Source organism: Cebus imitator, unplaced genomic scaffold, assembly GCF_001604975.1.
Source record: "Cebus imitator isolate Cc_AM_T3 unplaced genomic scaffold, Cebus_imitator-1.0 Scaffold180, whole genome shotgun sequence".
NCBI lineage: Eukaryota > Metazoa > Chordata > Mammalia > Primates > Cebidae > Cebus > Cebus imitator.
In genome coordinates this window covers 183,981-203,871 of record NW_016107495.1, presented here as the reverse complement: position 1 = coordinate 203,871, position 19,891 = coordinate 183,981, and the positions used below count along the sequence as shown (strand labels likewise).

Genomic DNA, 19,891 nt, shown 5'->3' with positions numbered 1-19,891 from the left:
GCAACAGGTGGGGACAGGACAAGGTGGAACTAGACAAAGGGGACCCTGCCAGGGCTGGGCAGATGTGGAAGGACCTACAGAGCCCCTGCTGGTCAGGCTCTCTAAACCCAGCTCCCGCACCCCTAGCCGCTTCCTCTCCCTCGCTGAGAAGGACCAGGGCCACTCACCCCGCACCAGGCTTGACCGGGAGCGCCTCAAGTCCTGCCTGAGGGAGCTGGTGAGCACGAAGCTGGACGGCAGGGGCTGGAGGGAGGGCTTGGCTGTGAGAAGGTGTCACAGCTGCCTGTCATGGCCCGAGCTGTCACCCCCTCCCACGCAGGAAAGCATGGGGCAGCAAGCCAGGACCCTGCGGGCCCAAGTGAAGCGGCACACGGTACGGGACAAGCTGAGGCTGTGCCAGAACTTCCTGCAGAAGCTGCGCTTCCTGGCGGACGAGGTGTGGCCCAAGTGGAGGGGCTTCGCCTCATGCAGGGCTGGCTCTCTGGGGTCCCTCAGGCTCAGGGGGCTCAGTCAAGAGGCTGGAACCCCTTACCCGCTGCCCCTGGCCACCCCCCAGCCCCAGCACAGCATTCCCGACGTCTTCATCTGGATGATGAGCAACAACAAGCGCGTGGCCTACGCCCGCGTGCCCTCCAAGGACCTGCTCTTCTCCATCGTGGAAGAGGAGACCGGCAAGGACTGCGCCAAGGTCAAGACGCTCTTCCTCAAGGTGCCCGACGGGGCAGGATGGATGGGAGCCTGGATCCTTTCCGGGGGCAGCAGCCCTCACCTGGGGCTAGAGGGCCTGAATGACAGGGTGGGGCCTTCAAGCCACAGGTGCTTAGAGAAGAACCAAGAATGGGAAGGGGGTGGGGAAAGCGTGGGAAAGGGAGTGGGACAGCCCCCTGCCCATCCCCCTGTCTCCACCCCACCCCAGCCCAGTGGGATGGCTTTGAAGGGGCAGAGCAGCTCTGACCAGGGCCTCTGCCAGCCCCTGCCCCTTCCCCACCCCGTGGGCCCTGACAGCTATCAGGCTCCTGCTGACCCCATGCCCACTCCCAGTTGCCGGGGAAGCGGGGCTTCGGCTCAGCGGGCTGGACGGTGCAGGCCAAGCTGGAGCTCTACATGTGGCTCGGCCTCAGCAAACAGCGCAAGGACTTCCTATGCGGCCTGCCCTGTGGCTTCGAGGAGGTCAAGGCAGCCCAGGGCCTGGGCCTGCACGCCTTCCCCCCCGTCAGCCTGGTCTACGCCAGTGAGTGAGGACCCCTCATTCGAAACCTCACCTGGGAGGGGTCGGAGGGTCTGCCCGTCCCGGAGCCTCAGGCTTCCCTTCCCCGCAGAGAAGCAGGTCTTCCAGCTGCGAGCCCACATGTACCAGGCCCGAAGCCTCTTTGCCGCCGACAGCAGTGGACTCTCAGACCCCTTCGCCCGTGTCTTCTTCATCAACCAGAGTCAGTGCACAGAGGTGAGGGCCTGCGGGAGGGAGTGGCTCTGGCTCTGAGAGCAGCAGGAAGCGTGTGAGCCTGTGGGGCCCGAGACAGAGCTCAGCCAGCGCCCCGGCTTCTCAGGGGAAGCCCTGCAGATAACTGCAGACCTGGGTCACACTGGAAAGGCTATGGCTTTAGTTGTGGTTATAGTCACAAGATGGGGACGACAGGGAGGAATTGGCAGGGGGCTTGGGCAAACCTCATATTAGCCTTGATTTTAAGATTTCTGGAAGAATCAAGACACTTGTCACTCCTGCCCCCAGGTTCCTTGGAAGCTGAGTGAGTGGGGGCGTTTTCTGTTCGTGCATCTGCCCACCCTCTGTCACTTGTCACCTGTCTCCCCATCCCCTGCTTCAGGTGCTGAATGAGACCCTGTGTCCCACCTGGGACCAGATGCTGGTATTCGACAACCTGGAGCTCTATGGAGAAGCTCAGGAGCTGAGGGACGACCCGCCCATCATTGTCATTGAAATCTACGACCAGGATACCATGGTTCGGATGGGCTCTGGTGCCAGGGACCCCAGCAGCACCACACCTGACCCTGGTTCCCTGCACTCCACCTGCACTGAGGCTGTGCCAGCCACCTCCACCACCCGCCCCCCATCCTGCAGCAGAGCTCCTTGGCTAGCTGCTGGCTGGGAAGCTGGGCTGCCACCCAGTCTGTCCAGATGCCTCCTTGCTGCTTGTGGAAGCCTGACCCCTCCCCTGGCCAGGACATCCTCACCTCCTGTCACTCACAGACTGAGCCCTGGAGATGTGCTGGCCAGTCCTTCTGTCCCTAGCCTCCCCACCCCAGGGTTCCCCTACCCCTGTCCACACCTACCACAACCAGGAACAGCCTTGCCACCTTCGCCTCCATGGAGGTTCTGGAGTAGGGAGTAAGGGATTGGGGTGATCCCTGAGAGTTAGCAAGCCACCTTCCCCCGCACCACCTCAGCTGCTGAGGTACCCAGACTAGACTAGAGGCAGGACGAATTCATGTCCAGTCCTGAGCCCGGTATTTGCCATTCACTGACTGCTTGGCTTTGAACAAGTCTTTGGGGGACCCCAGGACTTGGTTTCCCCATCTGTAAAATGGGGGGATCACACCTGTCCCTTTCAACAACTCACGGGGCTGTGGTAAGGACTAAATGAGATCACAGGTGTGGACAGCAAGCACCAAGAGGCATCGGGTTGTTTGTTGTGTCAGGGCAAAGCTGACTTCATGGGCCGGACCTTCGCCAAGCCCCTGGTGAAGATGGCAGATGAGGGGTACTGCCCACCCCGCTTCCCGCCCCAGCTTGAGTACTACCAGATCTACCGCGGCAACGCCACAGCTGGAGACCTGCTGGCAGCCTTCGAGCTGCTGCAGGTGGGCCTGCAGGGGGAGGGGCTGGGGGCTAGGGCTGGGAGATGGGGCCTGGGGGCCTCTCTCCTTCACATCCTGACCGAAGCTGGGGATTTGTGGTTCTTAGGGGGTCTTCCCTGTCTCCCCAGATCTCATGGCAAACAACTCATGGGGAGAGAGACCCTGCCCCTGGGCTCCCCAGTGTGTGACCTGTGACCCTCATTCCCCAGATTGGGCCATCAGGGAAGGCTGACCTGCCCCCCATCAATGGCCCGGTGGACATGGACCGAGGTCCCATCATGCCTGTGCCTGTGGGCATCCGGCCCGTGCTCAGCAAGTACCGAGTGGAGGTGCGAGGGCCCCGTGTGGCCCCTCCCTTTTGGATGAGGAGACTGAGGGCCCAGGAGGGAAGTGACTTGTCATCCCCCTCCCACCACCATCACCAGGAGCCAGCAGCAGCCCCAGGCCTTTGCCCAGTCCAGGGCCTGCCCCGTCTGCACCAAGTCACACTGCGGTGTCCCAGGACCATGCCCAGCCCTCCTGTCTGTACCCCTGACTCTGCACCCCTTCTCCCGGCAGCCCCACCCTCATCCCTGGAGGACGCCCGCCTCCTCCTCTGCTCTCCTTGCCTTGCTCTCCCCGTCTGAAATCTGGGGCGGGCTTCTACCCATCCCACTGCGCAATTCCTTCTCGGGTGGTCCAGCGCCCCCACGGCGGCTCCCTTGACCAAAGGGCTCTCTTCTCCTCACCACCCTCTCCCAGGTACTGTTCTGGGGCCTACGGGACCTGAAGCGGGTGAACCTGGCCCAGGTGGACCGGCCACGGGTGGACATCGAGTGTGCAGGGAAAGGAGTGCAGTCGTCCCTGATCCACAATTATAAGAAGAACCCCAACTTCAACACCCTCGTCAAGTGGTTTGAAGTGGTGAGTGTAGGCCCTGGTGGAGGCTGCCCTATGGCCAGCGTGGCTCCACTCAGCCAGCGGCTTCCTCTGCCCCTTCTCGGAGGCTCAGGCTCCTGTCGCCAACACCCCAGGACCTCCCAGAGAACGAGCTGCTGCACCCGCCCTTGAACATCCGCGTGGTGGACTGCCGGGCCTTTGGCCGATACACACTGGTGGGCTCCCATGCTGTCAGCTCCCTGCGACGCTTCATCTACCGGCCCCCAGACCGCTCGGCCCCCAGCTGGAACACCACGGGTATGGCCACACCCACCCTGCCGCCAAGCCTGGCTGTGCACCATCAGGGCAGGACTCCAGGTCTCGGTCCAGTCCAAACGACAGTGAGAGTTTGCTCCTTGGGGCCAAGGAGGTGGGCAGGGAAGAAGGTCCACTCTGGTGGGCTAGGAAGGCTGCCCAGGGTGACCCCAGCTCTACAGCCAGAGAGGGCAGAGCTGGAGACAGCCTGGGAGGACCTGAGGGCAGAAGCAGGCTGATGGAGAAGACCAGGGCCTCCCCACCACTGCCTCCCTCCCACCAGCCTCCGCAGCTGCCCCTTCTCTCAGGCTCTCTTCCTCCCTCCCCACGCCCATCTTTCCTCCCTTGACTGCCCTGTCCACTCTCCTTCAGAAAGCTCCAGAATCAGCTTTAGTTCTCTGCACCTTCCTGCCCCCACAATCTCACTGTTCCTCTTGCTCCTTCCTCTGTCTGCCTGTCTGTCCACCTGTCTATCTGTCCAGTCAGGCTTCTCCGGCGCTGCCGTGTGCTGTGCAATGGGGGCCCCTCCTCTCACTCCACAGGGGAGGTTGTGGTGAACATGGAGCCAGAGGTACCCATCAAGAAACTGGAGACCATGGTGAAGCTGGATGCGGTAAGGTGGATGGGGTCGGCCCTGCGCTGGCTGGGAACGTATGACTTCGTGTGACACATCCTGTGAACCAGACTATCTGCCCTGAGAGAGAACAACACTAAGAGCCTCCTTTGGCATGTTACTGTTGGGGGCTGACCTTGATTGTGTGTGCAAACAGCTCCCTCCTAACACTGTCCTGGAATGCACATGGCTGTGTGTGTGGGTGTGTGTGGTGTGTAAATGTACATGTGTGGTGTGTGTGTGTGGTGCATGTGCATATGCACATGCATACATGTGGGTGGTGTGCAAATGTGCGTGTGTGTGCATGTGTGGTGTGCAAATGTGCATGTGTGTGGTGTATGTGCATATGCATATGTGTGCATGTATGGTGCGTAAATGTGGGTGTATGTGGTGTGTAAATGTGCATGTGTGTGGTGTGTAAATTGTGTGTGTGGTGTAGATGCCTATGTGCATGTGTGCACATGTGGTGTGTAAATGCATGTGTGTGCATGTGTGGTGTGTAAATGTGTGTGCACGTGTGGTGTGTAAATGTGTGTGCGTGTGTAGTGTGTAAATGTGCATGTGTGTATCATATATGTATGTGTGCGTGTGTGGTGTGTAAATGTGTGTGTACATACATGTGGTGTGTGAATGTGCGTGTGTGTGCGTGTGGTGTGTAAATGTGTATGTGTGCGTGCATGTGGTGTATGTGCCTATGCACGTGTGTGCGTGTGTGTGTTATGTGTGTATAAGAGACAGGGCAAGCCATCACCATTAAGATAATCACCTGCCATAATTTTTACTCCAACAAATGACACTATAGGTAATGATTCCTTGAGATCACCAGTGTCCTTTCCAAAGGGTACCTGTTTTCCATCCCAGCCATTCATAAATGACACTTCCCTGGCCTGGGTAGGGGGAGGATTTCCAGGTGGAAGCTTCCTATTCCTCCTGGCTTTGGGACTAGGACCGTTCATCTGCCAGAGAGAGATCTGCCACCTGGGGGTTGCATGTGGGAGTGGCCTACAAGCTGCAGGCCCTACAGGGAAGGGCAGAATGCCGGCCAGCCTGGAACAAGCTCCCCCTCCCCCGCCCCGTTCCTTTGGCCACCCAAAGAAACATCCTCACACAGACCCTTTGCAGACTCACCAGTCAGAGTGCTCTTATTAATGCAGAGTTGGCCTGGTGGGCACAGGGGCTGCCAGTAATTTCCATCTTGGCTCCTCCACGCACCCTGTGCCGGGATGCTGCTGCCTGCCACTCAGGCCTCAGTGGCTAATTCTGTCCCTGTCTCCTCGGTTCCTCTGCAGACTTCTGATGCCGTTGTCAAGGTGGATGTGGTGAGTTTGGGGACCATGCAGGGGCTCTGGGGTGAGAGGGCCCTATGTTGGCAACGGTGTCAGGCCACAGGGCCCAGCATCAGGGACAGAGCCTGCCCAGCCCCCGCACGCTGGGGCCACCACATCTCCCCGAAGATGCAGTGGAAAAGAGCTGGGTGGGTGCAGGACTCTGAGTGCCAGTCCTGCCTGGCCAGTGGCTCACACTGGGCAGGTCATGACCCTCTGCGAGTCATGGCACCCCCTCCATAAAACAAGGCCCTGCCCTTTGGACATGGGTGGCTCTCCAGAGCCTCACGGAGCCCAAGGCTTCCTGCGAGCAGATGGCAGAATGGGTGTAGGTGCTCAGGATTGTCCAGGCAGCAGGGGCCCATGTAGGACTCTGGACCTGGCCAACCTACAGGCTGAGGAGGAGAAGGAGAAGAAGAAGAAGAAGGGCACTGTGGAGGAGCTGGATGAGGAGGAGCCAGACGAGAGCATGCTGGACTGGTGGTCCAAGTACTTTGCCTCCATTGACACCATGAAGGAGGTAAGACCTCAGGCAGGGTGAGGGGAGGCGACCCCTCCACACTCAGTCCTTCCTGTAAGCTTCCTTCCCATGGCCCCCAGAGCTGGGTCCCACCTCCATTCATGTGAGCTTCGGATGGCCTTGTCTCACATCCTTGAAATCCTCCTCAGAACTCACCTTCCCAGATGGTGATCCGGCCTACCTTACTGGCTTGGTTCCTTACTGGCTTTTGTCCTCATTAATTCATTCCACAAATGCATCTTGGGTATATACAATGAGCCAGGCTCCATACTAGGTGCTATGGGAGCCAAAAGATAGCATACTTGCCCTGAGGGACCCCCGGTTTACTGGGCAAAATGGACATGTGAACAGACACTTAGAGGATCAGGTGATAACAAAGGTAAATCATGGTCTGGGGGAATCAGGGAAGGCATCCCAGAGGAGGTGAACTTCTTTGTGAAAAAGGAGAAACATGTTCTCAGAGGCCATAAGGGAACAACTGCTTATCAATAGTCTTTACAACTTTTCTCCATACTGTTTTATTTTATGCATCTTGGTCATCAGCGTGTGAATGATTCTTCCCCTATATGTGGGTTCCATCTGTTTAGCCAGATTGCAAGTTCCAGAAAGTGCATTTCTCCTCTCCGTTTGTGTGCTCTCCACACTGCCCACCTAGCTCAGGGCACTCTGACTGGCCACCTGGCCAGGAGGGACACGTGCCTGCAGTTGTGTTTCCTCAGTGGGGCCAGAGCTGATCCAGTCACACTCTCTCCCAGACCCTTTCTGTGATCCAAGCTGGGTGTGATATTTACCATCCATATTAGTTAGAGCACACATTAAGCTGCTGAATCAAGTTAGAGTGACGTGAACAAGACAGTAGTTTCTCACTTAACGTCTCAGAGAGCGGGGGTTAGGCTGGTAGGGTGGCTCAGTGGTGTCAAGAACTAAGATCCTGACCTCTTGTTTCTCACGTCTGTAGGGTTAGAGGTGACTCAACATCATGTTCGAGTTCAAGTGCACAGGATGGGTTAAAGAGGAGAGGAGTCATACGCCTTTCTTTTTCAGGGCCCAACCCAGAAGTTGTATATATCACTTCCACTCACATTGCCCAGAATCTAGTCCCTTAGCTACACTTATCTGCAAAGGAGGCTGGGAAATGTAATCTTTAACAAGGTGGCTGTGTGGTCAGCAAAATTTCTAAAAATAGGAGAACAGATCATTGGAGACTATGAGTAGTCTCTCCTCCCACCATCAAGTTGGCCAGGCTAGAGCTAAGAGGCTGCCTGTTGTCATCTCTACTCCTGCAATTTTCACAGATGGCCACCAGGTGGCGGTGGCGACTTAGTTGAAACCTGGTTTCTAGTTTGAGTAAGATGGGATGTGCTGAGTGAAAGAATACAGCACATTTTCTTACTGTTATACTTTTCTATATTGAAACAATTTATTAACACCACTAAAAGCAACATTGATACACTACTTTTTAATGATACACAGTGTAAAGATGCATAAATCCTTAAGTACCATTAGTCACATGGTACACATTATAAACTTCTCTTTACCCTTAAGCAGAGCACATAGTGGATCTGAAATGCTGTCAGGAAGATGTTCTACTTCTAGTGCATTAAGACAGGTCTGGCCCACAATCTGGGGTCAACAGACTCCTCCCCAGGAAACCCGCCTTCTCTCCTTCTCATCTCATTTTTTGACAGCAACTTCGACAACAAGAGCCCTCTGGAATTGACTTGGAGGAGAAGGATGAGATGGACAATACTGAGGGTAAGCCCTGGAACCTGGATTCTGCCTCCTTCTCTCCGCCCCTGGGTGGCCGGCTCTCTTGCCCACCCACCACCTGCCTCTCTTTCCCCTGCCTCCAGCCCTCCCATTCTTAGCAGCAAAAACAGCATCAGTCATCGGTGGGCACTGGGCAGGCTAAGGCCCTAGTCTACGGTGCTTTTACTCTGACCAGTTCAGCACCCACAGTGATAGACAAACATTTAGAGCCACAGAACATCAGAGCTGGAAGGGACCTCAGAGCTCATTCCATCCAGCATTTTCCGGACTCTTTTCCATGAAGAAAATTGATGGGTATTCTAGAAGGAATAAATTAGTTTAGGAAAAGCTGATTGAAACAGCCTGTTTTTGTGCAGGGCTTTTCCGAGCCTTACTTTACTTTGCAAATGTTATTATACATCTCTAAAAGGAAGACATAATATAAAGTATTTCTCCAGCTTATTAGACCACAGTACCCTTTCTTCTAAAGCATGCCAGCAGCATCTGCACCCAGTGCTCCACTGAATGCAGTTTGGGAAATGCTAATACAGAGTGTTATTATTAGGGACAAGAAGAGGGAAGCTAGTGAGGAAAGTAAATGAGCAGGAACAGTCCTCCGTCCCCAAACCTGTGCTCCTTCCTGCCCCTCTCTGCCAAAGAACATGATGATGGACTTCGGACACCTTCCCGAGCATGAGCTTCCTGGAGCCCTCAGCACCTGCATGAGGCGGGCATGCCAGGGAGTACTGTCTGCATTTGACAGTACATGGACATCAGAGAGTTAAATTAGTAAAAAGCAATTAGTGTCAGAGCTGGGTCTGAATCCAGGCCTTCCTGCTCTGCTCATTTCTGCTCCACCTCCATTTCTGCTTCTGGCCAGGCCTGAAGGGGCCAGTGAAGAGCAAGGAGAAGGCAAGAGCCGCCAAAGAGGAGAAGAAGAAGAAAACCCAGACCTCTGGCTCTGGCCAGGGGTCTGAGGCCCCCGAGAAGAAGAAACCCAAGATTGATGAGCTTAAGGTGAGAGGCTGGAAGCAGAGCCTTCTAGGGAGTTCGGGGGCGAGGTGGCGGGGCGGGGGAGGGGTGATCCCGCAGATGGGGCAGGATGAAAGCCAGAGACCAGGCAGCGCCCCCTAATGGCATGGTCTGGTTCAGGTGTACCCCAAAGAGCTGGAGTCCGAGTTTGATAACTTTGAGGACTGGCTGCACACTTTCAACCTGCTTCGGGGCAAGACCGGGGATGACGAGGATGGCTCTACCGAGGAGGAGCGCATTGTGGGCCGCTTCAAGGTCAGGCGAGGAGCACAGGCCCAGCCCCTGCGCACCCCGGCCCCCGCCCCAACACAGGCGCTCCCGCTCACGTCCTACCACTGCCCTGGCCCCTCCCTCCATGAAAGTCCAGAGCCCTGGAATTTCCCATGACTCAGCTCCTAAAGGGCGAAGGCCCTGCCACTTCGGGGTCCAGCCCTCCCGGTGCTGTTAGCTATTTTGACTGCTACCCCTGCCAGGCACACCTACACCCTGACCCACATTTGCCTTGCCCAGGGCTCCCTTTGCGTGTACAAAGTGCCACTCCCGGAGGACGTGTCCCGGGAAGCCGGCTACGACCCCACCTACGGCATGTTCCAGGGCATCCCGAGCAATGACCCCATCAATGTGCTGGTCCGAGTTTATGTGGTCCGGGTGAGATTCCTGTCGCTTCCCCTCCTTGCACTTCTCCCCATCCTCCTGTCCGGGAGGGACCGAAGGAGCTGCATACTGGCCGGGCGCGGTGGCTCACGCCTATAATCCCAGGACTTTGGTAGGCTGAGGCCGGCAGATCACCTGAGGTCAGGAGTTTGAGACCAGCCTGGCCAACATGGAGAAGCCCCATCTCTTCTAAAAATACAAAAATTAGCCAGGCGCAGTGGCACAGCCTGTAATCCCAACTACTCTGGAGGCTGAGGCAGGAGAATCCCTTGAACCTGGGAGGCAGAGGTTGCTGTTGCTGTGACCCAAGATCACACCACTGCACTCCTGCCTGGGCGACAGAGCAGGATTCCGTCAAAAAAAAAAAAAAAAAGAAGGAAAAAAAAAAGGAAGAATCTGCATACTGACATCCCCAGACTGGGAGGCACCAAGGAGGTCATTTGGTCTAGTCTTCATCTTTTCTAGAGGAGGAAGTCAAGGCCCAGAGAGGGGAAGCCACTTGCCTAGAGTCACACAGCAAGTCTCCTGACTGGTCCAGTGCTCCTGCCGCTGCCCTTCACCATCATAGGACCCTCGGGCAGCCTGGTAGGGGCACTGGAAGATGAGCAGGGCATGGGAGCCTGCTCAGGTGGCCCTGCTCCCCATCCCAGGCCACGGACCTGCACCCCGCAGACATCAACGGCAAAGCTGACCCCTACATAGCTATCCGGCTGGGCAAGACTGACATCCGAGACAAGGAGAACTACATCTCCAAGCAGCTCAACCCTGTCTTTGGGAAGTAAGCCCTCTTGGTGCCCTCCCCTGCCACAGCCCAACTTCTCCAGCCCAGACCACCTCCCACCCTAGCCCACCCTTCAACCTTTCTCCTAACTCCACCCCGCTAGGTCCTTTGACATCGAGGCCTCCTTCCCCATGGAATCCATGCTGACAGTGGCTGTGTATGACTGGGACCTGGTGGGCACGGATGACCTCATTGGGGAAACCAAGATCGACCTGGAGAACCGCTTCTACAGCAAGCACCGTGCCACCTGTGGCATCGCCCAGACCTACTCCACGTGTGTAGGACGCGGGGCAGAGGGCGGGGGCATTGTGCCTGCTTCGTCTCCACTCTAAAATGAGGTTCAGATCGTGGTGACTTGGGAAGGTAGACACATCGAGGTTTCTGTCCCAGGCCAGGCCTCTGCTCCTACGGACCCTGGGCACAGCCTTCAGGACACAGGACTGCAGATCCCAAGACCAGGACAGGGCCAGAGAATTCCAGGACAGAGGAGGCATGATGAGGAGAGACAAGTGGGCTAGGGAAGGTGGGGGCCAGCAGAGGAGGAGAAGAGTCCCCTGGGGATCTGGGCCAGCTCTGCCACTTATAGGCTGTGTGACCCTGGCCAAGTCCCTTCATCTCTCTGGGTTTCAGTTTCCTCATGGGAGACTCTGAGGTTCCAGAGGAGTGGGCACAGTGAGGGAATGTGGTGGGGCTGGGTTGGGGACACTGATACATGGGCCAAGGCCCAGGGCAGGAAGGTTCAGCCTCCAGCAACCCTGGTGTCTCAGGTGAGCCTGGGGCCCAGGGCAGGAGAGATCAGGCTCGCTTGCTGATGAGGGCAACAGCCAGCTTTAGAGAACTGGCCACAACCAGCTGTCATCCAGGACGGCTTAGTCCCACCCAGCCCCTCCAAGCCTGTGTGTCCCCTCCCACAGACACGGCTACAATATCTGGCGGGACCCCATGAAGCCCAGCCAGATCCTGACCCGCCTCTGCAAAGACGGCAAAGTAGACGGCCCCCACTTTGGGCCCCCTGGGAGAGTGAAGGTGGCCAACCGAGTCTTCACTGGGCCCTCTGAGATTGAAGATGAGAACGGTAATGGGACACTGGATGCAGCCGCCTGCTCCCTCTCCAGGGGGGTTCAGAGGCCAGGAGGGGCCCACACTTCCCTGCAGAACCTCACGGCCTAGCCTGGGTTGTCCTCAGCCTAAGCCTGGGCTTAGCGACCCTCTGCTCATCAGCCCAGAGCCCCGCTTCTGTCTGCCGGGCCTCTGTGCTTCTGCCCCTCAGGTACAGAGCAGTCCCACCTGCTTTCTCTCTGTCCAAATCTCAGTGAGGTAGAGAGGCTATCCCCATTCTGCAGATGAACAAACCAAGATCCTAGTTCTAGTTACTTGCCCAAGGTCATGTGGCTCTTTAGAGGCAGAACAAGGGCATCGGCCCAGGTCCATCTGGCTCTAATCCCTAAACTTACTCCTGTCTCCGTGAGGCACTTCCCAGAGAAGGAGAGAATCAGGTGGTGTCTGTGCCGGTATCTGATCACTTTCAGGTGCTGGGACAGGAAGTGGATTCTCCCCTCCCTGACCCCTCTCTCACAGCCCAGCAGAGTTCTCCAGTCAGTTTCCCCCAGCAGAGGACCAAGGGCACAAACCTCTCTTGGCCCAACCTGGGCAGGCCAATTCTCCTTCTGTGCCTCAGTTTCCCCAACAGTAAAAAGGAGGTGGGGTAGACAGGTGATGGTACAGGGGCTTCTTTGTGCTCCTGAGTCCCTAGCCCCAGCAAAGGTTTCCTGTTTCTGCTGAGCCATGTGGGCAGCTGAGCCACCGGCACCCACAGGTCAGAGGAAGCCCACAGATGAGCACGTGGCACTGTCAGCCCTGAGGCACTGGGAGGACATCCCCCGAGCAGGCTGCCGCCTGGTGCCGGAACACGTGGAGACGAGGCCGCTGCTCAACCCCGACAAGCCGGGCATCGAGCAGGTGACACTGGCATGGCCAAGACTGGGGGTCTTGGATATTAGGGATCAGGGATTCCCAGCCTGGGTCAGTAAAGGTAGAAGCCAGGCCTCTCAGGCCTCTCGCTGTCCGCTGCATTCCAGAAAACCTGGCAGGCACCTCCTCACCAAGGTCCCTCGTGGTAACTTGAATGGCAAGTGTCTTTGCTTTGAGTGAGAATTACATCAGCTCAGGCAGACCTGGGTTGTCTCCCTCAGAAGCCGTGTTTGGCTATTGGTGACATCATAGGAATTCCTGGCATCCAAAGATGGAAATTGATGAATTGGGTCCTTGAAAGAACAAAGGTTAGGAGGGAGAGGACAGCTGACCTTCCTGGGCAGAGGGAGAAGGCCTGGGAGATCTGCCACAACCCTCTTCCTCAGGGCCGCCTGGAGCTGTGGGTGGACATGTTCCCCATGGACATGCCAGCCCCTGGGACGCCTCTGGACATCTCCCCTCGGAAGCCCAAGAAGTGAGCGCCCCCGCGCCCAGTGCTACTCCCTCCCAGCCCACCCCACCCACTTCCCTCTATGAACCAACCTTTCCTGCGGGAGGCTCAGGCCCAGATGGCCTTGGCCAGTTGGCATCCCTAGGACCTGGGTGTGGCCACTGGGCCTGGGGTAGAAACTGACCAGCCAATCAGTAGAGTTTAGGGCATGTCCTGGAGAGCCCCCATGTGCTAAGGCAGGACAAGACCTTCTACCCTGCGCCGTCAGTGAGATAGATGAGACCCACACAGCACACATCCATCTGCACAGTCTATACATGCATCTCATGCACACGCACAGCACTCCCACGGGCACCCACACACCTGCCCACACTGACACACTCCTTCACAACACACACAACCCCTGGGAGCCCGCCCTGCGTCGTCCTCACATCTAGGCTAGTGTGATGTCCTGCCAAGTTTCCTTTAAAGTGCCTGCCGGTGATGTGTGCAGGAGTGAGTATGTAGAAGAGGCAGGATATGGTGGAGTGAAAAGAACCCAGGTTTCCCATCTGTAAAGCGGCAGGTTCGAGCCCAGCTGCCAGACAGTGCCTGGATTCAGGGATGGAGGAAGCCACACACAGTCCCTCTCTTGTTTCCATGCTCCGATGTTGCCATCTTGAAATTCTTTATGACAAGTGGCCCTGCATTTTTTTTTTGAGACAGAGTCTCACTCTGTCGCCCTGGCTAGAGCGCAGTGGTGCGATCTAGGCTTACTGCAACTTCTGCCTCCCCAGGTTCAAGCAATTCTCCTGCCTTGGCCTCCCAAGTAGCTGGGACTACAGGCGCTTGCCACCATGCCTGGCTAATTTTTTTGTATTTTTAGCAGAGACGGGGTTTCACCATGTTGGTCAGTCTGGTCTTGAACTCCTGTTTGCACTGGCCCCGGCAAGTGCAGCCAGCTCTGCCAGGAATGTCCTGGAAACCTGAGGCCCTGAGTCAGCTGTTCCAGGGCCTGTCACTAGGGGGCACCCAACCTGCTGGGCCACTCTGGGCTCGCAGCCCTTTCTGCAATCTGAGGAGAGCCATGCTCGGATCAATTTTTAGTGAATGACTCAGCCTTACTCTTAATGATTGAAATGAACTACATCGTTCATAAATACAATTAAACCTTGAGGGGAAAATCCTCTTTGGGGACAGGGACATACAGGAAACCAGATTCCATGGGCTTCCATTGCTTGCTACTGGGCTTAAATGCAGACTTTTCTTGGAACTAGCATCTGAAGCAAAGGGTGGCTTCCCCCGCCACCCACAGCCATGTGCCTGGCGGGCCCTCCCTCTCATGCCTCTACTCCCCACACCCCCATCACTCCTCGAGCCCCAGCCTGGCCCAGGACCCCTGCTGACCCCAAGTTCCCCAGGGCTTCTCTCCACCTGCCATCCCAGCCCCGGCACCCTGGCATAAACCCCCACCGGAGGCTGCTAACCAGCCCTCTCTCCCCGGGCCCAGGTACGAGCTGCGGGTCATCATCTGGAACACGGATGAGGTGGTCTTGGAGGACGACGACTTCTTCACAGGGGAGAAGTCCAGTGACATCTTCGTGCGGGGGTGTGTGAGCAGTCCCTGCATGGGAGGGACTAAGCTGGGGGGCTCTGCTTCCTGGGGGGCAGGAGAGGAGGCAGGGGGAAGGTGGCTGTGGGTGGGAGAGGCCCTGCCGGCCTGGCCACGGGTGTGGAGATGTGGCGCCCGCAGGTGGCTGAAGGGCCAGCAGGAGGACAAGCAGGACACAGATGTCCACTACCACTCCCTCACCGGTGAGGGCAACTTCAACTGGCGCTACCTATTCCCCTTTGACTACCTGGCGGCGGAAGAGAAGATCGTCATCTCCAAGAAGGAGTCCATGTTCTCCTGGGACGAGACGGAGTACAAGATCCCCGCGCGGCTCACCCTGCAGATCTGGGATGCGGACCACTTCTCCGCCGACGACTTCCTGGGTGCACAGCAGGGCGGGGATGGGGGGCTCCGGATCCAGAACTGAGGAGGGGCAGGGGCCGGGGAGGAAGGGTCAGGGAGAGCCCCGCCCCAGGGGGAGGCATTATTGCTTCCAGTCTGTAAGACCCACAGGTGTCCGATGGGTTTCCACCCCCAAGGACCCACCTAAGCATTCCCCGGGCAGATGTCCTCAGTGTCATAACCAGGTTGACAACAAGCTTTGGGCACACCAAGAAGGGGACAGTCAGTGCTGATGGGAGAGGGGAGAGGCTCCCTAAGGGAGTCAGGAAACCTCCCTGGGCCTCAGGTTGCTTCTCTGTAAAGCAGGGTATCCCCCTAAAACTCTAATCTGCGTCTGCAAGCTTGTGGGATTAGCAGGTCTTTGACAGAATGGATGCATGGTCGGGAGTGGCAGTGGAGACCCCAGGAGAGACCCTCTGGTGTGAAAGAAGGACCTGAGTGAAGTGTGGGGGCTGGGGTTGCCCAGGGAGCTCAGAGCATGCTTGCATTGAGGCCAGTTGCTGGAGTGAGGCAGGAGTACGAGCTCTGGGCTTCGGGAGGTCTGCACTCAGCAAACAAGGGGCCGAGGAGCCCAGACCCCGCCCCAGCCCAGCCCTGTTCACTCAGAGCTGACTCTGAGGTCACCACAGGGGCCATCGAGCTGGACCTGAACCGGTTCCCTCGGGGCGCAAAGACAGCCAAGCAGTGCACCATGGACATGGCCACCGGGGAGGTGGACGTGCCCCTGGTGTCCATCTTCAAGCAAAAGCGCGTCAAAGGCTGGTGGCCCGTCCTGGCCCGCAATGAGAACGATGAGTTTGAGCTCACGGTGCGCACCCCCTCCAGCTCAGGCAGTAGGCAGGGCTGGGGTGCCAAAGGTCCAGCACCTGGCCTGGACTCTGGGACCTGTCTGTTCTCTGCAGGGCAAGGTGGAGGCTGAGTTGCATTTACTAACAGCAGAGGAGGCAGAGAAGAACCCAGTGGGCCTGGCCCGCAATGAACCTGACCCCCTAGAGAAACCCAAGTGAGTGCCCTGCCTGCCCAGCCTCTCCCCACGCTGGTTCTTGTGGGCACTGGAACAGGAAGGAGACACTCCCCAGACACCCCCTCTCTTCCTGGGCCACAGCCTAATTACAGGGGAGCCTCCTCCCTGCCCTCTGCCGGCCCTGAATCCCACTACATCCCTTTGAACCAGAGGATGGGCTAGGAGTGCTGGAGAGTAGGACTTCTCCAGTAAAGACACCATTTAGCAGAGATAAATGCTATTCCCTTCCTAGCTTTTGCTGTAAAGAGTCAGCTCCAGTGGTGGCCTCTGGGACCTCAGCCAGCCTTGATGGCCAGAGGGGTGCCTAGAACTGCACACACAGCCCAGGGCAGCTTCCCTCTAGGTCTGGGCCCCTTGCCACACCCAACCCCTTCTCCTCCCTGTCCCTCCTCTGTGCTCTCTACTTTTCGTGCTCCAGCCGGCCCGACACAAGCTTCATCTGGTTCCTGAACCCTCTCAAGTCGGCTCGCTACTTCTTGTGGCACACGTATCGCTGGCTGCTCCTCAAACTGCTGCTGCTCCTACTGCTGCTCCTCCTCCTCGCCCTGTTCCTCTACTCTGTGCCTGGCTACCTGGTCAAGAAGATCCTCGGGGCCTGAGCCCGGCAGCCTCCTGGGTCTGATACTTCTCTCTTCCTCCTCTGGACCAAGGGCTAGGCAGGCATGCGCATGCACACACACACACACACACACACATACACACACACACACATTCACAAACACAAATATGCAGACATGTGCACATCAGCACAAACAAGGATATATGCACACATACGTGCCACACACAAGTGCATACACGTGCATTCAAGCACACACATGCACATACTTAAGCCCACACAAACATACACAGCCACTTTCAAGCTTTTATGACAGAATAACAGACTCTCAGAGCTAGAAATGACTATTTTACATTTTTCCATGTTAAGCCAAAGAGGTGAAAGAGCTTGCTCAAGGTCACCCAGCAAATTAGGGTAGAGCCGGGACTCAAGCCAAGGTCTCCAAACTGCCAACCCTGTGTTCTTTGCACACCACCTCTGCTCCCAGCCACATTTCTCACAGACTCTAACACAATTTCACTGGCAGAAAGAAGCTGAGCTATGGACAGGGAAGAGGGAAGGGTGTGGCTAGGGTTAGCCAACGGGTCTGGAAGTGGTTCTCACTAGTGTGTGACCTCCCAGTCCAGGGCTGTTTTCTGCCCTTCATGGTTCCATTCAACTCCAATATTTTCTTGTCATATTATTACTATTATTATTATTTTGTGATGGAGTCTCACTCTATCCCAAGGCTGGAGTGCAGTGGTGCGATCTCGGCTCACTGCAAACTCCGCCTCCTGGGTTCAAGCAATTCTCCTGCTTCAGCCTCTCATAGCTGGGACTACAGGCATGCGCTACCATGCCCAGCTAATTTTTGTATTTTTAGCAGAGACGGGGTTTCACCATGTTGGCCAGGATGGTCTCTATTTCTTGACCTTGTGATCCGCCTGCCTTGGCCTCCCAAAGTGCTGGGATTACAGGTGTGCGCCACTGCACCCGGCCTCAACTCAAACATTTAATAACCACCATGACCCGAACACCCACTACAGGTGCTCAGAGCTCCCCAGGCACTGGCTCACTTCGCCATTGCACCAACCCCAGGGGGTAGATAACTGCTTGTAACCCCATTTTATACATGAGGAAACCATGGTTGATAGAGGTGCCTAACTTGCCTGTGAAAACCATTCAAAACCAGGTGCCCTGCACCCAAGCCCTGGCCGGGTGTCCCTCCCAATACCGAGCTCAGCTCTGGGGCTGCGCACCATGTCCTCTGGGAGGCAGTAGTTTGAAAATGCATATTCGGTACTTTCACTTTGTATCTTGATATTTTACAAAACCTATTGTTTTTATAACACGAACAACCGATAGTGAGGCTGGCCGGGTGCTTCTCAGCTGGGAGGCTCTGCAAAAGGTGGAGTGGGTCTGCACCCCGACAGTGGGCAGGTCGGTGAGGGTGGCTTGCGCCCCACAGGGGCAGCTCAGACCCTCGGCAGGGCCCAGTGGGAACAGACGTTTATGTCCATCAGAAAGGAAGAGATTTTGAAACACTGGTCTCACCGAGGATATGGGGCAGCACATAGAATGAACTGACCACAGGAGCTGACTAACCATGAGAACTGCCTGCAGGGCCAAGGCTGCCGCACGCTGCAAGTAGCTCCCATCTAGGCCTTGGGAGGAGACTCAGGCCCCAGAGGTCCCACAGGGAGGATAGGGTTTTGTAAACAGCAAGCTGGGTACTTAGAAATGGGCTCAAACCTGGTAGGGTGCAGTGGCTCATGCCTGTAATCCCAGCATTTTGGAAGGCCGAGGTGGGAGGATCCCAAGGTCGGAAAATCGAGACCATCCTGGCAAATGGCTGAAACCCATCTCTACTAAAAATATAAAAAAATTAGCTGGGTATGGTGGCATGTGCCTGTAGTCCCAGCTACTAGGGAGGCTGAGGCAGGAGAATCGCTTGAACTCGGGAGGTGGAGGTTGCAGTGAGCCAGCACACTCCATCCTGGGCAACAGAGTGAGATTCCATCTCAAAAAAGAAAGAAATGGGCTCAAATCCTGGCTTCAGCATTCACTGCTTTTGGAGTCCAGAAGGACAGAGGATTGGGTGCGCTGGAGGCACCTCCTGCCCACTGGCTGATGGACTCTCTTCCTCTTCCCAGCCGGCCTGACACGGCCTTCGTCTGGTTCCTCAACCCTCTCAAGTCCATCAAGTACCTCATCTGCACCCGGTACAAGTGGCTCATCATCAAGATCGTGCTGGCGCTGCTGGGGCTACTCATGCTGGGGCTCTTCCTCTACAGCCTCCCTGGCTACATGGTCAAAAAGCTCCTGGGAGCATGAAGGCCGCCAGCCACTCCCCAGGCCTGCCACATTTCCTTTTGGTGGCTTGGCCTCTCCCATCTCCCCTGGGGAGCCTGAGGTGCCCCGTGCCCACTCTTCATGCCTTGGGCCCAGAGCTGGCCTCCTGCCGCGGGGCCGCCTGTCCTCACTGCCCCAGACTTCGGCTTGCGCGGTCCTGCTCCTCTGACCCCTGCCTCTGGGCTGGTGAGCCTTGGATGGGGTGGGGACCTGGAATGGATCTCTCCTGCCCCACCTGGCTGAGATGCCACCCTTCTTCAGGCCCAGGCTCCAGAGGAAGCCTCCCCGAATCCTCCCCAGGCCTTCCAAGTACAGGATTGAAGCTTTAGTGAAATTAGCCAAGGACCACGGTCCAGTGCCCAGGGTTTAAAAAGAATGAAGTAGCAAAAGGTATCCCCGTGTCATGGCCCCTGCCGACAGCACCGGTCTTTGATCTGCAGCAGGGGCCAGACCCTGCCCACAAGTCCCAGGGCAGCTGCTTCTGCCACTGCTGGGCTCTGCTTGTCTCCTCTCGCTTCCCAGGGTATTGCCTGTCCTGCCTGTGGGTTTCCATACTTCCCAGAGCTCCATCTGCCCCAGCCAGTGCCCCCAAGCCCAGCTAAGGAGCTGTGAGAAGCAGCAGAGGGCACTCGCCATGGTCACACCTGCCCCCCTTTCCTTCCAGCCCTTTCAGCTGCAGCCAGGAGCTGCCCCCTTAAGTGCTGCCCCTGCCTGTCTCTGGGTTACTGTTGGTTGTTTTTCTTTTTTTGAGTGGTGATTTTTCTCTAAATAAAAAAAGTCAAGCACTGAGCTGACAAGTCCGCACTGGTCAAGTCGAGAGGAAGAGCTGCAGGTGTTGGGGGAGGTGGTCAGGTTGAGAGGAGGAGCCGCAGGTGTTGGGGGAGGTGGTCAGGTTGAGAGGAGG

The 19,891-nt window shown here is 56.8% G+C and overlaps 1 protein-coding gene across 10 annotated transcripts in view; it reads left to right on the top strand.

The window, feature by feature from the left end:
- OTOF (otoferlin) overlaps window positions 1-19,776 on the top strand; it is a 99,256-nt gene extending 79,480 nt beyond the window's left edge. For 2 of the 10 annotated variants that reach the window (XM_037744612.1, XM_017545541.1), the window contains 27 exons: window positions 127-217; window positions 320-436; window positions 557-709; window positions 1,042-1,231; window positions 1,320-1,444; window positions 1,824-1,958; window positions 2,656-2,817; window positions 3,024-3,143; window positions 3,556-3,717; window positions 3,828-3,990; window positions 4,530-4,600; window positions 5,890-5,919; window positions 6,320-6,445; window positions 8,134-8,200; window positions 9,075-9,211; window positions 9,347-9,481; window positions 9,737-9,874; window positions 10,531-10,658; window positions 10,765-10,935; window positions 11,576-11,736; window positions 12,478-12,620; window positions 13,019-13,107; window positions 14,573-14,671; window positions 14,816-15,057; window positions 15,706-15,884; window positions 15,979-16,079; window positions 16,519-16,699. In XM_037744612.1, coding sequence (XP_037600540.1) covers window positions 127-217; window positions 320-436; window positions 557-709; window positions 1,042-1,231; window positions 1,320-1,444; window positions 1,824-1,958; window positions 2,656-2,817; window positions 3,024-3,143; window positions 3,556-3,717; window positions 3,828-3,990; window positions 4,530-4,600; window positions 5,890-5,919; window positions 6,320-6,445; window positions 8,134-8,200; window positions 9,075-9,211; window positions 9,347-9,481; window positions 9,737-9,874; window positions 10,531-10,658; window positions 10,765-10,935; window positions 11,576-11,736; window positions 12,478-12,620; window positions 13,019-13,107; window positions 14,573-14,671; window positions 14,816-15,057; window positions 15,706-15,884; window positions 15,979-16,079; window positions 16,519-16,699 — 3,616 coding nt within the window. Of the gene's footprint in view, window positions 1-126; window positions 218-319; window positions 437-556; window positions 710-1,041; window positions 1,232-1,319; window positions 1,445-1,823; window positions 1,959-2,655; window positions 2,818-3,023; window positions 3,144-3,555; window positions 3,718-3,827; window positions 3,991-4,469; window positions 4,601-5,889; window positions 5,920-6,319; window positions 6,446-8,133; window positions 8,201-9,074; window positions 9,212-9,346; window positions 9,482-9,736; window positions 9,875-10,530; window positions 10,659-10,764; window positions 10,936-11,575; window positions 11,737-12,477; window positions 12,621-13,018; window positions 13,108-14,572; window positions 14,672-14,815; window positions 15,058-15,705; window positions 15,885-15,978; window positions 16,080-16,518; window positions 16,717-18,788 lie in introns of those variants that run through there. The other 8 variants (XM_017545538.2, XM_017545544.2, XM_037744610.1 and 5 more) reach the window with 8 other exon arrangements.
- The last annotated feature ends 115 nt before the right edge of the window (window positions 19,777-19,891 follow it).